The sequence below is a fragment of the Zerene cesonia genome, chromosome 2 (assembly GCF_012273895.1).
Source record: "Zerene cesonia ecotype Mississippi chromosome 2, Zerene_cesonia_1.1, whole genome shotgun sequence".
In the NCBI taxonomy this organism is placed as follows: domain Eukaryota; kingdom Metazoa; phylum Arthropoda; class Insecta; order Lepidoptera; family Pieridae; genus Zerene; species Zerene cesonia.
Window position 1 is genome coordinate 359,010 of NC_052103.1, and position 18,468 is coordinate 377,477.

At 33.9% G+C, this 18,468-nt stretch overlaps 1 protein-coding gene across 1 annotated transcript in view; it reads right to left on the minus strand.

Annotated features, from left to right (window-relative positions):
• The window catches only part of LOC119834777 (calcium/calmodulin-dependent protein kinase kinase 1), a 105,426-nt gene extending 87,974 nt beyond the window's left edge, over positions 1 to 17,452 (minus strand). The window contains exon 1 of the mRNA XM_038359272.1: positions 17,332 to 17,452. Coding sequence (XP_038215200.1) covers positions 17,332 to 17,442 — 111 coding nt within the window. The 5' untranslated portion in view covers positions 17,443 to 17,452. The remainder of the gene's footprint in view (positions 1 to 17,331) is intronic.
• Between the last annotated feature and the right edge of the window lie 1,016 nt (positions 17,453 to 18,468).

Consider the following 18,468-nt stretch of genomic DNA (forward strand, 5'->3'; position numbering starts at 1 on the left):
TTAAACTTACTAGGAGGTCCCTACTACTCCATATTTTGTAAAGTTGGAAATGAAATAAACTATTTTTATTTTTTTTTTATTTTATTTTATTTAATTAAAGCATTATCGAAACTACACCCAGCTCATATCTAGAAATTGCTGTTTGTAAATCTTTTTAAACCTGCTTCAATTTGTGCTTATCCTTACGAAGATCCCATAGAGATAACCTTGTTATCAACCCTAGAAAAGAAAAGGCCTGGCATTGAGACATACTGTGTGATAGCTTCTTATAGTAGAGTAAACGGTTCGTTACGTATCGCGTTACGGCGCCAGTCTATCTGGATTGCTTTTTTGTGCGCATACGCAGCTACAGGCGGGCTCATACTATTCCACAACGTTTGACAATCCACTTATCTTATAGGGTTAATCTTTGGAACGGCTGATACTATATTAATATGGTTTTTACTGTTTACAGGGCTTAACAGCGTAACATGTTAAAGCAATTTAATTACACATGACGACAAATAAGTCGCCAACACAAAATGGCTGCCGCTAAAGAATTTGTGAGCAATTTATTTAGGTACACACCGATATTTTTCTGCCTTTCAAGAGCGGTTTTCAACCGACTTCAAAAATGAGAGGCTCTCAATTCGCTGTTATTTTTTATGTTTCGTACCTCTTAGAGTGGGTGAATATTTATTTTTCGTTTTATTTAAAAAGCTGGTGGTACAAAAAAGAGACAGTGCGAACTTTTTTTGATATGTATCAAAATTATCACGCAACTTCAAAATGAAAATGCCTTATTTTCAAAAATCCACGAAGTACAAAATTTCGTTGTACACGCGAGCGAAACCGCGGGCGGAAAGCTAGTATATATATCTAATATTGGCGTAAATATATTACATTTTTATACAAATAGTAAATAAGTTGTAAGTAAATACAATATTTTCCAACCACAATAAAATATGAGTATTCCAAGAAGATATTAATAGGTTCCATGATGTTCTCGAAAGGGATTGAGGCTTCACCACGTTTCCCGCAGTTAAATTGTTATTTTGTACACTGTGAATAAACCTACAGAAATAAGAGCTCCTTGGAAAACTGACGTTATAGTATTTTCTTGTGTTTGATTTTACGCGAGTACTATACATTTAGAAATTAAAAACTTTTTAACGGATTTTAAACGCGATTTATTAATTATATTATTAAGCCGACGTTTCGAACACTTTACAGCTAGCGTGGTCACGGGGAGACTTAAATAAATCGCGTTTAAAATCCATTAAAAAGTTTTTAATTTCTAAACTGATATTATGTCTTATTATTCTATTTTTTACATAATGTAAATCTTTCTGTCTTTTTGGACTCCAATTATCTATCTACATTCAAAAGAATGTTATGATAGACCAATTTCTATTCTACGTAAAAGAAATCTCTCATATCAAATACTAGCTGATCTCTAAGGATTCGCCCGTGGTACATATAGCGTATGTGACTCAATAAAGTTGCAGCTTCCTAATGGTGAAAGAATTTTTGAAATCGCTCGAGCAGTTTTGTAAGGAACACATTACAAACATAATTACATACAAATCTTTATACTATCAGCATAGCCGCGATAACATCCCACAATGTGACATGATTGTAATGCAATTAGTGTGCGCTGAATTTAATATATTTTCACCGAAAATTGCTTTGTGATGCATAACTTTATGAAATATTAATGAGTACCATACTGTCTGATCTGTTTGTAATGAATTTTGAATATTATATTATATATTATTATTGAATATTGTTGAGGTAATAAGTGAGGGATAATTTTTACCCAAGTGTGTGTGTGTGTATGTTCTTAAGTGTGTGAGAGTGTTTGTCGAACGGATATTTTGTTGAGAGATTTCTTAGCTACGTGAATCGGTCACAGATGACGACCGACAAAATGGTAGACTAAGTATTTCTTCATAACTCCCTCAAAATGAATATCAAATGAAGAGAAGACAAGTAAGATACAACACTATGAAAAGAAATCTAAGATGGCCGCCAATACAAAACGGAGTAGATGGCTCATAAAGTTTAATTTAATTTAATTGTCTTATTTTAAGCTTATCAATGAAAACAGAAAAAAATATGTCTTTAAAATTTCAAATATACAGAAACACGTCCTGTTCCGAATTCTATTATGAAATGACGTCGTAAAAACAAATATAATCTACATTTTCTGAGTGAAATGAAGTTTTTAATTGGAATTGAAGTTGAAATCCAGTTTGATTCGCTCGTCTGTTTGTTCAGGCATATCCTCGATGGGGTTCGGCGAATTCAATTCCCTAATACTATAGTACGGTCGCTTTAGAAAACTTTTTGAATTCATTATTTTTAAGGAGCCATTCTTAAATTACGGTATTAGGTAGGGTATCACCGAAATGTGTTATGGACGGCCCCTCATTTAATTTTGGTGTAAAATGTTATATTAGGTTAAAGGTTCTTAATGTTTACTATCATTATTCTTCTAAATTGTAATTAATATCAGTCCAGCAGTTTCGGATATTAGCCGGTATAAGAAGTTTCATAAAAATTTAAATTAATTGCTTTTTGTTTAAGGTGCTATTTAACAATTTTATTTATTAATATATTTTTATATAACACAATTTGCGAACCTCTGGAACCTCTGCTCCATTGCTACAATTTATCTTTAACTGTAATAAACAATATTAAAATATAATAAAATAAGACTAGAAACTGAAGAGTTTGTTTAAACGAACAAATATCAGGAACTGCTGCTTAACTTTTTTTAATAACAGTTGCCAACGAAGCGAATTAGTCACCTGATGGTAAGCGACAGCGTATACCATAAGCGTATATTAGAGGGAGTAAAACACAATAAAAACTGCGTGCAACTCCGCAGCACATCTAGTTTTATATTAATGACTAAATGAACTTCAAACATTTTTACATATAGGACAAAGGATGGTCCTTTAAAGATAAAACAAGTATTAGTAATAAAAAACTCAACCGCCATCAAATTGTCAGAATAATTTAAATGGGGCCAATGAATGATATCCCTTAAAAAATCACGTCATCAGTTCAACCAGTCAACGGAGGTAACAAATGCAAAAAGTACATATTGCTCTCCGCCCGGCATCAAAACAAAACAAGATACAAACATATTACAACACGAATCACGTGGTCGTCAATTGGTAAATGACTTTAAAATCAATCACAACGAACAATCCTGCTTCCTTCTTATATCATAAATGCGAAAGTTTGTAAGTATGGATGTTTTTTTTTACAATTAATATAATTTTGAGAGCATATTTTTAAAACGGTCATTTTTAAATTCGGCGAAATAACTGAACAATCGACTTAATCGTGAACAAAGAGAATCAGATTTATAGTTTACAAGGCGACTCAAGCCATCAAGTGCTTATAAATTAGCATCGAGATTAAATTCCTCTAAACTCTAAAACACACCGAGGCTTGTCAATTAGCTGTCAGGGCTTATTTAAGTTGTCTAGCTAAAACGGGCTGCAACCTACTCCATTTTATATTGTAGTATTGTAAGATGTAAGTTATTTATTTCGCTACACACAAATCTGTCCATGTCCCAAAAACACAGTCGAAGTGAAAACTTCCTTCTTTTTTGAAGTCGACCGAATTAAAAATTACATTATGAAAGGTTAAGAATCCGATTAAACATTCCAGTACAAAGCAATGAAGCCATTCATTTACAAATAAATTTATTTCTCCTAAAAGTATTGACAGCTGCGAAAAATGTCAATTCCTTACTCGAGAGTGATTGCGAAAGTCTATAAAAGACATAAGATACTAGATAGGTAGGTTAACAAGCTTCTAGATTTAAATTTTTTTTAAACAGTCAGTCAGTCTCCCCGTGACCAAGCTCGCTGTAAAGTGTTCGAAACGGCGGATTAATAATATAAATCGCGTCTAAAATCCGTTAAAAAGTTTTTAATTTCTAAATGTATAATACTCACGTAAAATCAAACACAAGGAAATTTAATTAAGAGCCCTACACGTTGTGATTCACCACGAGCAAAGCCGGGGCGGATCGCTAGTAATTAACACAATAATATTATAAATGTGTAAGTTCGTTTGTTTGGTTGTTTGTCCGATAATCACACTGAAACTAATGAACGGATTTTGACGAAATTTGCTATACAGACAGGGTATGAACTGGCTTGGGTGATAGGATTTTTATCCCGATTAAATGCTCCTTTGGGATAAATCTTGATATCTGGGCGGATCCGGGACGAGCGTCGAGTAACTGTCCAGTTCTCTACATCCTTGGCAACAACCCTCGCAACGATTTAAGTATCGAGCCTCGAGAAATTTGCTTATGAAAAATTTTATACGAATACTTTGTAAATAACACAATTTTCTCGTTACCTTCTACCCCACAACGAGTACGTCTTGATGTATTTTATCTGCTGTTACAATTTCTCGTTAAGACTTCATATTTTTCCTACGCCCTATTTGTAAATCTGTGTTTGAACGTGAAGTTTATATACACATAAATAACAATACTTTGGTAAGTACCCAATCATTCAGAATTCAAATTTAATTTTTATTGTCTTTGTGTGTGTGTGTGTGTGTGTGTGTGTGTGTGTGTGTGTGTGTGTGTGTGTGTGTGTGTGTGTGTGTGTGTGTGTGTGTGTGTGTGTTTGTGTGCGTGTGTTTGTGTGCGTGTGTTTGTATCTCAAAGTGGGATACCACTTTAAGTACACATATATACTATATTATAGTTAGACTAATTATCGTCCATTAGCCTCACGTATAGAAACATAAGCCTCCTTCGTGTAGTTAATACTAGCTGCGCCCCGTGGTTTCACCCGCGTAAGTCTGTATCACGTAGGAATATCGAGTTAAAAAGTTGCCTTTATTTTATTCCAATTGTTCAGCTATATACATACAAAATTTCATTGCAATCGGTTCAGTAGTTTTTGCGTGAAAGAGCAACAAACACACACACATCCTTACAAACTTTCGCATTTATAATATAAGTAAGATAAGATAGGTTTATATTGAAAAGATTAAAAGAGAGACGGCAAATGCTTATGTTTATAATACCTAAAGGTAAACCGCCGCCTCCTTGGTACAGTGGTTAACACGTCGGCGAACACAGAAAACTAATCACCTTATTCTCTATACAGAAATCTATAAATATATATGTATATATATGTATATCCCGCTAGGGGCACAGGACTCCACTTTATAGGTTAAATATTATAAAAGTAAGGACTAAGAAGCCTGAGAGTTATATATGCAACTTCTTAGCCATAAAATATCTCTTTTTTATTATAAACATTATATGAGAAATTTTGAAAGAATAGAAAAAATTTGATCACGAGGCAGGATTCGAACCTGCGTTTCTTGCCTAACCGTAGCAACGCCTAGCCTCTCGGCCACCCGTGATCCTGCCACAGTAATCGAATTTCTTCTACTCTTTCGGTTTCATGTGCCTAAGGAGTACCCCACGCCATCTATTGAGATGATTTTCATGTGCCTAAGGGGCACCCCACGCCATCTATTGAGATGATTAAGGCACATGAAACCGAAAGAGTAGAAGAAATTCGATTACTGTGGCAGGATCACGGGTGGCCGAGAGGCTAGGCGTTGCTACGGTTAGGCAAGAAACGCAGGTTCGAATCCTGCCTCGTGATCAAATTTTTTCTATTCTTTCAAAATTTCTCATTTATAAAGCATTTCTATGCTATAAAACTAAAAATTAAATAAACATTATAGTCGATCAGTCCAAACATTTTACATCCCGATAGATGGCGCTATTACTATTAATTCCCTAGTGAAGCCGCATGAAACACTTACTAATAAATTAAAATAAACAACCGAGAAGTAATGAGATCAATTTAATTTTAATTTTTTATTTCTAACGTTTCTATATTCGCTTATTCTAGTACCAAGTATATTTCCATTTATGCATTCAACCTGATATAAAATTAACAATCATATTTAGGTAAAAATTCAATAAAACTCCCACTGAAAGTAGCTTTCGAAGAAAATTTTATTGAATTCAAAGGGAATTCGTACAACTTAGAAGTTTGCAGAACATCAGGTTAAACGCTACAGGCGAAGTATTAGGTTTCATTTCGCAGCGCTAAAGAATTTACCGCAGTGAATAACATTTATAAATTAATCAAGGTGCGCTGTTAATTGCTGCAATTTATACGCTACTAGTTTTTACGCGTTGCTACGTTTGCGAATATATTTTATGGATAATATAGATGGATCCCTTTTCTCTCCATAGTATTCATTCCCGTAGTATTTCCGGGATAAAACTGCTGTATGCAAACTATCTCTTTGCGAAATCTAATCCAAATGGCTTCAGCCGCTCTTGAGCTTCTTACTTAGGTTATATACTTATTAGTTTATACATTCTACTTATTTCTAATAATTTTATAATGACTATATTTAGCTTTAGTTTTCAACTCTCTAAATATTTTACTTTCCCAAGTTTTTATTAATTTCTTCCCCAAAGGGTTAATCGGGACCCCATAAATATGACATCGCTGTCCGTCTGTCTGTCTGTCCATCTGTCACCAGGAATCTTATGACTCGGTTCATAGTGAGACAGTTAAAATTTAGAGAGACAAATACAAGACAATTTTCGCGCTTGACCGATTTTTTTTTTCAGTCCAAGCAGCGCCGCGTGTATAAGTTGCGAATCACACATGGGACCAATAACTGCTATTGGAGACGGTAACGCTTTCTCTCTGAAATCTAACATGACCCAAGGACGCAGTTTGCCCTTTTATCGACGCTTAACTGGGACTCATACACTATGTAGTATAAAGCATCACGTCCCGCGTCTGTCTCTATGTATGTAAGTATGCTTATATCTTTAAAGGTACACTAATAACTAAACTAACTAGAACACTGGAACACTAACACTAAACTTAATAGATATAATAATAGATAGACTGATTCAGGATGAAGGTTAATATTTATAATAACATCTATTGAACTACTCCGAATTTAAAGCGTGCGAAGCCGCGGGCAAAAGCTATTTACCTATATAATACCTACAGTACCTGGATGACCGAGCTTTGCTCGGTATTTTTTTTTTTTAACTTTAATTATTCGCCAAAAATTAGTATCATTATTCGACAATAATTGTCAGGAAGAGTCATAATAAATTGGGACTACTCAAACGCCTCCTATTTGTTAAAAAAGTAAGTTTAAGTCGATAAAACACGAATATGACATTTTCTAAAATAGATTCTTAGCTAGATCGATTTAGCGCCCCCGAAATATACTAAATTTCTAATAATAAAAAAATTTTCTAAATTATATACTAAATTTCATGAAAATTGTTGGAGTCGATTCCGAGATTCCAATTATATATACAAGAATTGCTCGTTTAAAGATATAAGATTTAAACAAACTGGGAACATTTTTTAACTCAAAAACTGCTTAATCGTCTTTGAAAACACTTTACTCTTTTTGTAGTAATAAATTAGTATTAGTAAGCCATTGAGGTTTCGACGAGAATTGGAATTTTATGAATTGTTCGACAGTATTAATTTGAATGTTAACAGAACTGTAAATCTATTAGCTACCTTGGGCGTTGTTTGCTAAGTTAGTCTGTACCAGACGAACGGACAGACAGACCCTGTTTACTCTTTGACTACGGAACTCTAACGAGCTGCGTGTGAGGTAGAGAGGAGATACAAATTGTTGTTTTTTGGACATTTATTTTGATCATAAAGTTTTATCTTTCGCATGCTATTCATTCGTATAACTTGCCAGGGTACTTTATTATTTTATTTATTTATTTGTTTATTTATTCTTTATTGCACACTTACAAAATATAAAACAGAAATAAACTTAACAAAAGCAACTTAAAACTAGTATACATATGGCGGCCTTATGGCTAAAAGCCATCTCTACCGGGCAACCGTTGGTTAAAGGACAAAATATTTTACAGCGAGAGGCACATAGGCAGGCAGGCATTTTACATACAATTAAATCTATCCTTGATTGATGCCTGAAAAGGCGACCACAGCTACCAATACCTACCAGCGCTCGCTAAAAAAGCCTGTACCCCTGTACCCTGTTCCTCCGTACCCTGTACCCCTATACCCTGTATCCCTGTACCCTGTACCCCTGTACCCTGTAACCCTGTACCCTGTACCCCTGTACCCTGTACCCCTGTACCCTGTAACCCTGAGAAAATGTCCCGTTTCCAAGAATGGTTAAAACTTGATTATACTTGTAGATAGTAACTCCTTGTTGATAAATGCCAGTTTAACATCGCGTTAACAAAGTTTCTGGAGCGTTCCATCCCCATCTTTATTCGATAAAGGGACGTAATCAGGTCCGAGAAGTACTGAGAATTTCTCGTATATCAGACCTTACCCTGAATCGTCTTATGCTTCCGCTATTTAATGTATTATGTTTTAGCTTGTTTCTACGATTTCGTTCGCTTGAACTTCGAACGAGAAACTGGCTTTCAGTAAAATTAGATTTAAGATATACAATAACTTTCTTCCAGAATCACAACAGATATCTTTAATTTAAACACTTTAGCTAAGACATCATTTGTATTTATGTTATAGCGTAGCTGGTTATAGCGCAGTACAATTTAAACTAGAGTTGAAAATTAACTTTCTTTTATATATATAGCATACAAGAACCTTTATGCTTTCCCTGAATTCTTCGTTATTTGGTTGCCTGTAAGAAATGGCTCTGTTGGCATAAGATAGCCTATTGTACAATTTGTGTTTATTATTGTATTTTGTATTGTTTTGCAAATGTTTATGGACGATGGTGGTTGCTTACCACAAAAAAATATTTCAGTGTTAGATGGTCCAATTATCCAGGAAGCTTAGTTTGTATATGTAACATCAAATAGAACGTAGGTAGAACCGCGGGGCGCAGGTAGTTTTTACAAAAATTCGACCAATTTCTGGAAAACAAAATGTAGTTTTCCTCTACAGATAATCTATTTCATTAGATATCAAACATCACGGTATATAGAGGTCAACAAAGTTCTGACCCGTTTGCGCGGTTATGTTTAGTTTTTTAATATGAGGTTAAACCACTTTAACAGTGTTATGAAATTGCTGACGTGGGATTCACGAGAATTCTATTGTATTTCGATAAATTTCACTAAGAGTATTCGAAAAGAGCACAAAAAATGTAATTTTTCAAAAAAATATTTTGGTTATAATGCCCACTACAGAAATTCTCATTAAAATCAATCGTACTTGCTTGTTAAATAAATATTTCGATTCGACTGTAATTCAATTTGGGGATCTGGTATATATTTTATACTATTCACCATGAAAATGCACCTTTTACTGACATAAATGCGTTTTATCCCTCGCCGTAGTCTATAGAGTGTTAGAATCGAATTCCGAATACAACTGGTATAGTATATCTGTGCCCAGTGTAGATTAAGAATGTCGATGAGTATTCGAAAATAAGGTTTTATTTACTTGACAAATAAATTGAATGTGATACGCATTTATGTCTATAATACGGTAGGACGTCTCATTTATAAGTCAACTTAGTTAGATCCCATTAAGTGCGTTTTTAGTAACAGGGCATATATTATATACATTCTCGATTTCCTCTCCTTTTTACTGTCGAGCAAGTAATTAGGAGCAATTCTGTAGCAATAAATAAAATTGAAGTGTTTTTTTATAATATTAAAAACAGCTTTTTACGAAATATATGTCGTGTTGGATATTTATTCGGTACATGCATCATTTAAAATTTTTGTCTGTCTCCTGTCTCTGAACCAATTTTGATGGAAATTCACTGGCAGATAGCTGATGTAATAAGGAATAACTTAGACTACTTTAGGCTTTATTCCAATATTCTGAACTAAAATCTCACTTCCGCAGGACGCAGCTAGTTATTTAAGTAAGTAAATATATATTTATAAGTAAATATATATACATATTATATTTAGTAAATATATATTACTTTTTCATTTTCAATTGATAGTTTAATCAATACACAATGTCTAAATGTTTGTCTTTGAATAACTATAATTTAAATACAATTTAATTTCGCTCTTGAATGAACGTTGATAAAGTATAAATTATCAAATCAACTTTCGCCTAAAGATCAACTTTAAAACTCACTAAAGTCAAATCACAGATTAACTTAACGGAGGGTCGCAACTCAAATATCAGAAACAAACAAACAGATTGATTAGTGAATTGTGTGTAAAGAGCTATCTTAGAGACTGGAATATAATTTTGGAGATAAACAAGCGAGCGTGAATAATAAATTTGAATCTCAATTATTATTTTTCTGTACTTTACTAAGAAGATATAAGGAAACAATTTAAAAATTAAAAAAAAAATGAAAAATCTAGGAAAGAATGTAATGTCAATTTTTGTAAATAGAAAAGAAAGGGATACAAAATTTATTCACGAAAAAAAAATATATCAATTCATTTTTGTGTCAGACCCAACACAAAAAATCGAAACAAGTAAAAGGGTCTCACATATGGTAAAAACTTATATCCCCTATACTATCCCCTTGGGGGAAGATTCATATCCTTCCATAATATCATAGTAGCTATCTGGATGTCAAATTTCAACCCGATCGATCCACTAATTTTGACTGCGCGTTGATAGACCAGTCAGTCAGCGTTTTATTCTTCAAGATAATATATCTTACGAGATATTTACATAAAAAGTATAGCTTTTAACAAAAAACGAGTGTCGTTGTAGCTGACCCTCTTAGCTTTTAGAAATGTCCTCTTAGCGTAATGCCATCTCAAACAAGGCATTTCCACAAGGTGTCAATTTGATTCCTGCGGGCACACTGACATTTTTACATCCAATTTTATTCCTGACGGCGACGTGAGGTGGGTGCGAACCGCTCTTTTCTAAAGAGCCAGTGCTAATCGTTTTACAGGGCGGTCTGCGTTTTATATTTTTACTAGACGCTCGTCCCGGCTTCACCCGGATATCAAGATTCCTGTTTTATCCCAAAGGAGCATTTAATACGGATAAAAATTATCCTATCATCCAATTCAGCTCATACCCTATTTGTATACCAAATTCAATCAAGTTTCAGTGTGATTGACGGACAAACATCCAAATATAACTTTCACATTTATTATATGAGTGTGATAGTATCCAATATAAATAGTTATATACATTTTTGCAAACAATAATTAACTTAGTTTGAGGATTTGTAAACAAAATAAGTTGTTTAAGTAAATTTGATTTAAAAGTGGCCACTGCAAATTTAGGCACACGCTTTTTTTTCCCGAAAGATAGCTTCTCTATATTTCTTCTTATTTTTATGCTTTTTATTCCAAATAATATGATCTTAATACTACTATTATTTTTATTTGTTTTCGGGTTAACGATTTAATTCATAATAATAGAGACATACTAAAAAATACTAACGATAATTCATGTTCACAAAATATTTCATTCGTTTCTCCCACCAGTTGACCATGACCTACATAACGTTCGGTTATACATTTTCTTTTCATTATACCATCCATCCCTTGCAACCCTCGATCCCTTTATTCATAGAATACACCACGATCGAGTATTATGTTCCCAAAGTAGTCTATGACTTTCTTTAATGTAAACACATTAAAATATTTTTTCTATGACATTACTACTTTTTTAATGATACCTTTAAGAATTTGACATTTTTAATGAATAGAATGAATTAGATAACGAGGCGGGATTCGTACCCGCGTCTTTTTGCCAAACCGTAGCAACGCCTAGCCTGTCGGCCACCCGTGAAACCGCCACAGTAATCGAATTTCTTCCACTCTTTCGGTTTCATGTGCGTAAGGGTTGCTAGGCAAAAAGGGTTAGGTAGTTTTTTTTGGCAAAAAGACGCGGATTCAAATCCCGCCTCGTGATAATTTTTTTCTACCTAAAAATCACATTTCTATAGCATTTGAATGCTATAAAATTAAAAATTTAATATAATATGTCAAATACTGGAATTGGTGATTAAACGTTCTTGATCGTGAAATCAATTTAAATTACAGAGAAGGTGAGCAAGAAACTTGTGATAATAAATAAAAGCTCTTCACAATAGATTTCCCAGGGTGGCTATTAGAAAAATAAATACAAGCTTTGGTCTTGGTAAAGTGTTCGTTACAACACGTCCACGGACAATCCCTAATGGATAAAGAACTGGCGTAAACGCGAAGCAGGTTTCAGGTCAGGATGACGGCAACGAACCTGGTTCTCGTCACAACCGACTCCGCCAGAAAGTGGGTAATCTTTTTCATGCTTTACTCTTTTTAATGAACGTGATGATTATTCTATTAACAGAACTTTAGAACATTTCTTTCAATAACGATCTTAGGTATTTGTATGCCTCTTGCCATGACAGGCCAGTTTTATTAAATTTTTAGTTTTATAGCATTGAAATGCTTTATAAATGAGAAATTTTGAAAGAATAGAAAAAATTTGATCACGAGGCAGGATTCGAACCTGCGTATCTTGCCTAACCGTAGCAACGCCTAGCCTCTCGGCCACCCGTGATCCTGCCACAGTAATCAAATTTATTCTACTCTTTCGGTTTCATGTGCCTAAGGGGCACCCCGCGCCATCTATTTCTATTCTTTCAAAATTTCTCAGGCCAGTTTTATTTAGCTCAGCGACCACAGAACTTTTCCGAGACATAGATTTATGTAAATATTTTATGTTTTATTGTTTGGCACGTTTCGAGCGTTATAGAAAACATAGTTGGATGCAACGAATTTAGTTTCGTAAGTTAAATTCCAAATTAGTTGTTTCACTATCATTTATAGCATAGTACGGAACTCTCTATCAGCGAATCCAACTCGCGCTTGACTGTACTATGGAACCTTATACTGCGCATGGCCCGACACGCACTTGGCCGGTTTTACGTACAAAAATCGGGCCGTCACCATTAATTATCCTGTCACTCTTATCTTTCATAGCAACAATCTAACAATCTCATTCGATCCTTCCTTATAAGGAAAAGCCTAATCGACGAAATTATATAAATCATGACCCATTTTCTCTATTTCCAGTCTCGAATATTGCTGTAGACATACTTTTCTATCTTACGTACAGACAGATTTTTTATAACGGGATAAAAAGTTGGCTATATGTTATTCCAGTTGTGCAGCTGTCTACGTACCAAACATTACAATCGGTTCAGAAGTTTTTGCGTGAAAGAGCAACAAACACACACACACATCCTTACAAACTTTCGCATTTATAATATTAGTAGGAAGGATAGGATAGGATAGGATTATGATAAAAGAAAGAAAGTCTGTCGGAATGTCTCAACAGAAAATCGGCGTGAAATAGAAGCATGAATTTAAATAAAAAATAATCAAAACAATCAGTTTTTTTTTTACTATTTACGTGTTTGATGTTTATTGAAAGAATTCATAAATTGTTATGCACCTACTTACATTTTATTTTTAAGTATTCTTTATTTATTTATTTTATTGTATTTTTTTGTGGCAGAGCAAGCAAAGGAACGGGTGGGCCACCTGATGTTAAGGGGTCACTACCGCCCATAAACACTTGTAACACCAGACATGTTACAGGTGTTTTGCCGGCCTTTCAGCGACATATACGCTCTTTACTTGAAGGTCCCAATGTCCAATGCCTTCGACGTTGGATACGGTCAAGAGGAAGGAGTTGGTACTAAGGGGCTCTAGCCCAGAGATGAGAACGGTACTGCATATGTGGTGGCTATGTTTATTTAAAGAGCTTTGTCGAATGTCAATTAAGTCGCTCCGTATGTCTACAAAAAACATTTACATTAACATTTAAATTGTCACTAAAAGCTGTATATCTTTTCATTCGCTAGCAAATAATTTTAGTTCGTAATTAGTTTGGAGTTTCAGGTGCACGAGTTTTTTCTTATTTGCCGCAAATCACAGCGTGTTGTTGAAACGTTTTAATTTTAACTTCATTGGCAAGAAACTCGACTCTAGCACCTAATAAAGATATATGTATTTCATTAACTAACACGCTTTTATTAGCTTCACCTGTTGTATGTAACCTACTCCTTTTGCATTTGACCCACTTTAAACGAACTTAATTAATTCAAACTTTGTACACTTATGAACCAACGGTGACAATGCCATAATTTCATGAGTATTACTCATTTTCTTGATTGGAATCGTAAGGATTAAGTAGCTTTTCTTACTCTGATTACGAGCAAGAAGACAATTTAGTTGATTCTACATGAATGAAAATTCTACACAATGTTTTATGAGAGTTTTTTTAAATAAACACTTTATCAATTACGTTCTGATTAGAACTAGTTTGATCCAATAGAAAAGACAGACAAATCACTTTCACATATCATCAGTAAGGAGGAGTGAAGCGGTTTCAAACACTTTTAAACTGAATATTTTATCATAGATTGAAACGTCTGAAGCAATTTGTATTAATCTATTATCCTTAATAGCGTAATACAAAACAATAATTTCGTCATGTCATGGACTTAGCACAATAAATCAATATTTACAGAATTCGCTTCGATATCCATTTCCTTAATACTTTGCGACCTTCTTTGATCAGTCATACAAAATGTATGACTCAAGAATTTTAGTAATTAGGGATAAAACAATGTAAATTGTCTTCCTGTCTATATATTCTTAATGTTTTTGGTTCCAAGTTTTTTTGGTAATTGGCATTTAGAAATTGAAATCATCCCTTAAGCAGCTAGTTATTCAACATAGTTTTGTATTCATCTACATACATCAGTTTTTCAATAAGCACTAATCCTACTTCCTACTTATATTATTAATGCGAAAGTTTGTAAGAATGTTTGTGTTTGTTGATCTTTTACGCAAAAAATACTGACACGATTGCAATGAAATTCGGTACGTAGACAGCTGGACAACTGGAATAAGAAAAAGGCAACTTTTTATTCCGATATTCTTACGGGATAGGGACTTACGCGGGTGAAACCGCGCAGCTAGTACTAATATAAAAAAGGAAAGATTTATTTGTTTGTTTGTTGAAATTTAAATAAACAAATTGTCAAACCTTTCCAGAATATATCTATAGATATTTCTTGAATGTCATCCAGAGTAAGATAACATTTTATAAATACCAGGTTAAACTGGGCGAAGTCAGGAGGAGAGATTGGTCTGCTATGACGTCTATTTGCGCATCACAGTGCGCATGCGCCTATTGGGGCTCCCTCATGAATGAAGGTACACGGTATGAATGGTCCAGTATCCCTCCTTGTGAGAATCCTTGATCCATTAGTGTCCCCTTGTGGGGTTCTAGACAGGTGGATTTTTATCCCTGTATCATTATAAGAGTTGAAATGAAAATACGTAACACACACACACACACACACACTCACACACACACACACACTCAATACTTTTAATTTTATATTTTTATACCTTCCTGTCCCTCTTCTATTAACATTATTATCCTTCTTATATTATTATTAATTTTTATCAGGTTTAGTTGTAGTAATCTATATTTATAATGACATAGCATATTTCTTATTACGTTACTGGGTAACAACGAATGGACGAATGATTGAATTCAACTTCCCACTCGTTCATTGGGTTTAAACCTCATTTATTAATCGGAATTATAAACAATATTTCTAAAAAAATCCACTTTCATCCGAAACCAGTGAAATTATTTTTGCGTAATTGAATTCAGAGATCTAATCTAGATTAAAGGTAAAAATAAAATATTAATGGACCGAATGAAAAAATTGTGTTCGGGAAAAAATGTAACGGTGTTTTATGATTTTATGTTCCTATTACTCTTTACTTACTTTTATATTTATTTATTTAATCCTTATATATGTTTATGAAAGAAAAACATGTACAAATGGCGGTCTTATCGCTAGGTAGCGATCTCTTCCAGGCTACCATATGCAATGCGTAGGGAGAGGTATTTAGTTTGTATTCAAATAATTTTCTTGTCTTTAAACTATATATATATATATCGATGTTTTTAAATATTGAAAACTAGCTGTGACACGCGGTTTCACCCACGTCGTATATGATGCTATGTAAACCACTTATCACCTCATACAGAAGAAATTTTACAAATCGAACCAATAGTTACAAGATAAGCGCGTTCAAACAAACAATCTTCAGCTTTATATTATTCGTATAGATTTTGAAAGAACATCATTTTAAACATAGACACATAAATAAAGCTTACTCACTAAGTAAGGATACGGAGGTATATTTTTAAAAAGTTACTTAAGTATTTCACAAGACGTATAGTGATATTTACTAGTAAGATTTATGTAAATATTGAATTTCTTAAATCGCTGGCCCTAGCCCAGGATAATTTTATTCACTTAGCTTACAATTAAATAGCATTGGTGGCTCAGTGGTGAGGACATCGGACTTAAAATCGATAAGTCGTGGGTTCTAGAGCAGGCGAGCGTGCAGGAAATAAACTGATTTTTTCAATTTATCCGCCCATGTGGATAACAGCACCACTGCTCGAAACGGTGAAGGAAAATATCATGAGAAAACCGGCATGTCCAAGAATCAAAAGTTCGACGACATGTGACATCTGCCAACCCGCACTTGGTCAGCGTGGTGGATTATGGCCTGAACCCTCATCGGAGGCCCGTGTCCCAGCAGTGGGAACATATATGTGATGATGATGATGAACTTATAATTTGTGTTCATAAATTGTAAAATATAAAACTACTTGGAAGTGCTTCTGGAAATTAGACCACACCTACACGTGTATTGCTAATAATAAATATATATACCAAGGTACTTTATATATTATATTAGTTTCGCAATCACGTAAAAGCTCCTTAGTTGAAGTTGTTTTTAGTTTGATAGAGCGATAGTTATTGATGTGGAAATAATGGTTTGTAATACATTCGATAATTTAATTATGTTATATACGTACATTACATATATAAAGTTATACATAAGGCTTTTTATATAATTGCGCCAAAAAATATATTGATCACGATTAATTGAATATGATTCGTAGGATCTGCAAAGCAAGAACAATAATTTAATCTTCAGATTAATTCCATAAGATTCTGTATTCTTTTATGTATAAGTATAAAACAAAAATAAAACGGCTTAAAAGATTTGATAAAAATCATTTGTATGTCTCAAAAAGAGCTTAAAAATATACAATAAGAAATCAATCGAAATATGTGTTGTTAGATCCATGTAACTGGTAGCATTATTACCATATGTTGCAAAAAGCAAATTTATTATTAGAATGATAACATCGCATCTGACGTTCGCACGTACACGAACGTGAAACGTAAACAAAATGAACAGAAACTACGACTGTACTCGAGAGCTTTTACAACTTCCACGAACTTATCGTTCACATAATCATCGGTGGGGATAACCCCTGAACGTCTACTCACAGTGCCACCCCCGCCTTTAACCTCCTTCGCCATCAAACATGCCACAAACAAACATACGAACAGAACACAAAACTGTTTACATCGAATTTGTTTAACGAAACACGTCTGCATTCGCCCGAATATAGGCTTCAACTGTGCGCGCGCCGTCCCGTTTCCATGACAACGAGGTACCAGTACGTTTTTCTTCTAACACTGAGGTACGAACAGATAAAATACCTTAATCAAACAACTACTTTGTATATGAACTAGTATCGTATTAAATTATCTGTGGTATTGGGAATTTACAGCACTTTTTCATTATGTCGATATAAATGTTGTTTTTCGTAACAAATAGTCGTAGAATTATAATGTTTTGTCTTTTCGCTAGTCAATGAACGACTGAGCAAAGGTGCCAATTGTGTATGAAGTTTAAAAGATTGTATTCATTACGCGAATATAATGCGAATTGAGAATGTACGACTATTTCTGAAACATATCAGCAATTTTTTTCATGTCTGAATAATATTACAATTAGGTCTTGTTTATGACAGCGTGTCTATTTTCAGCTTTATAGCTGTATCGGGAAGAGGAAAATGATTTTCATTCATGAATCTTTAATTTAAAGTTATGTCGGTCGGGGTACTTATATAAAGACACGACCTGCGCCCCGCGGTTCCACCCGCGTAAGTCCGTATTACGTAGGAATATCGGGATAAAAAGTTGTCTATATGTTATTCCAGTTGTCCAGCTGTCTTCGTACCAAATTTCATTGCAATCGGTTCAGTTGTTTTTGCGTGAAAGAGCAACAAACACACACATCCTTACAAACTTTCACATTTATAATATTAGTAGGATTAGTAGGATACATTTCTAGAAAGTGAATGCGATAACACTGTAATTATTTTCTTTTCTGATCTAGTAGAGAAGAGTTAGAATACACTTCACTAGCTTACCGCCCGCGGTTTTGCCTGTGTGGTCAAAGTAAATTTTATGGGATTAGCTGTTTATCCAATAAAAATCAGACCATATAACTCTTTAGCCTCCTAACTATCTCAATACATACAATACATATAAATATGTTTTTAATTCAAATCTATTGAAATAAATACGTAACCCGATTCTGTGACTAAGTTAAAAATTTGTTCAACTTTATATTAC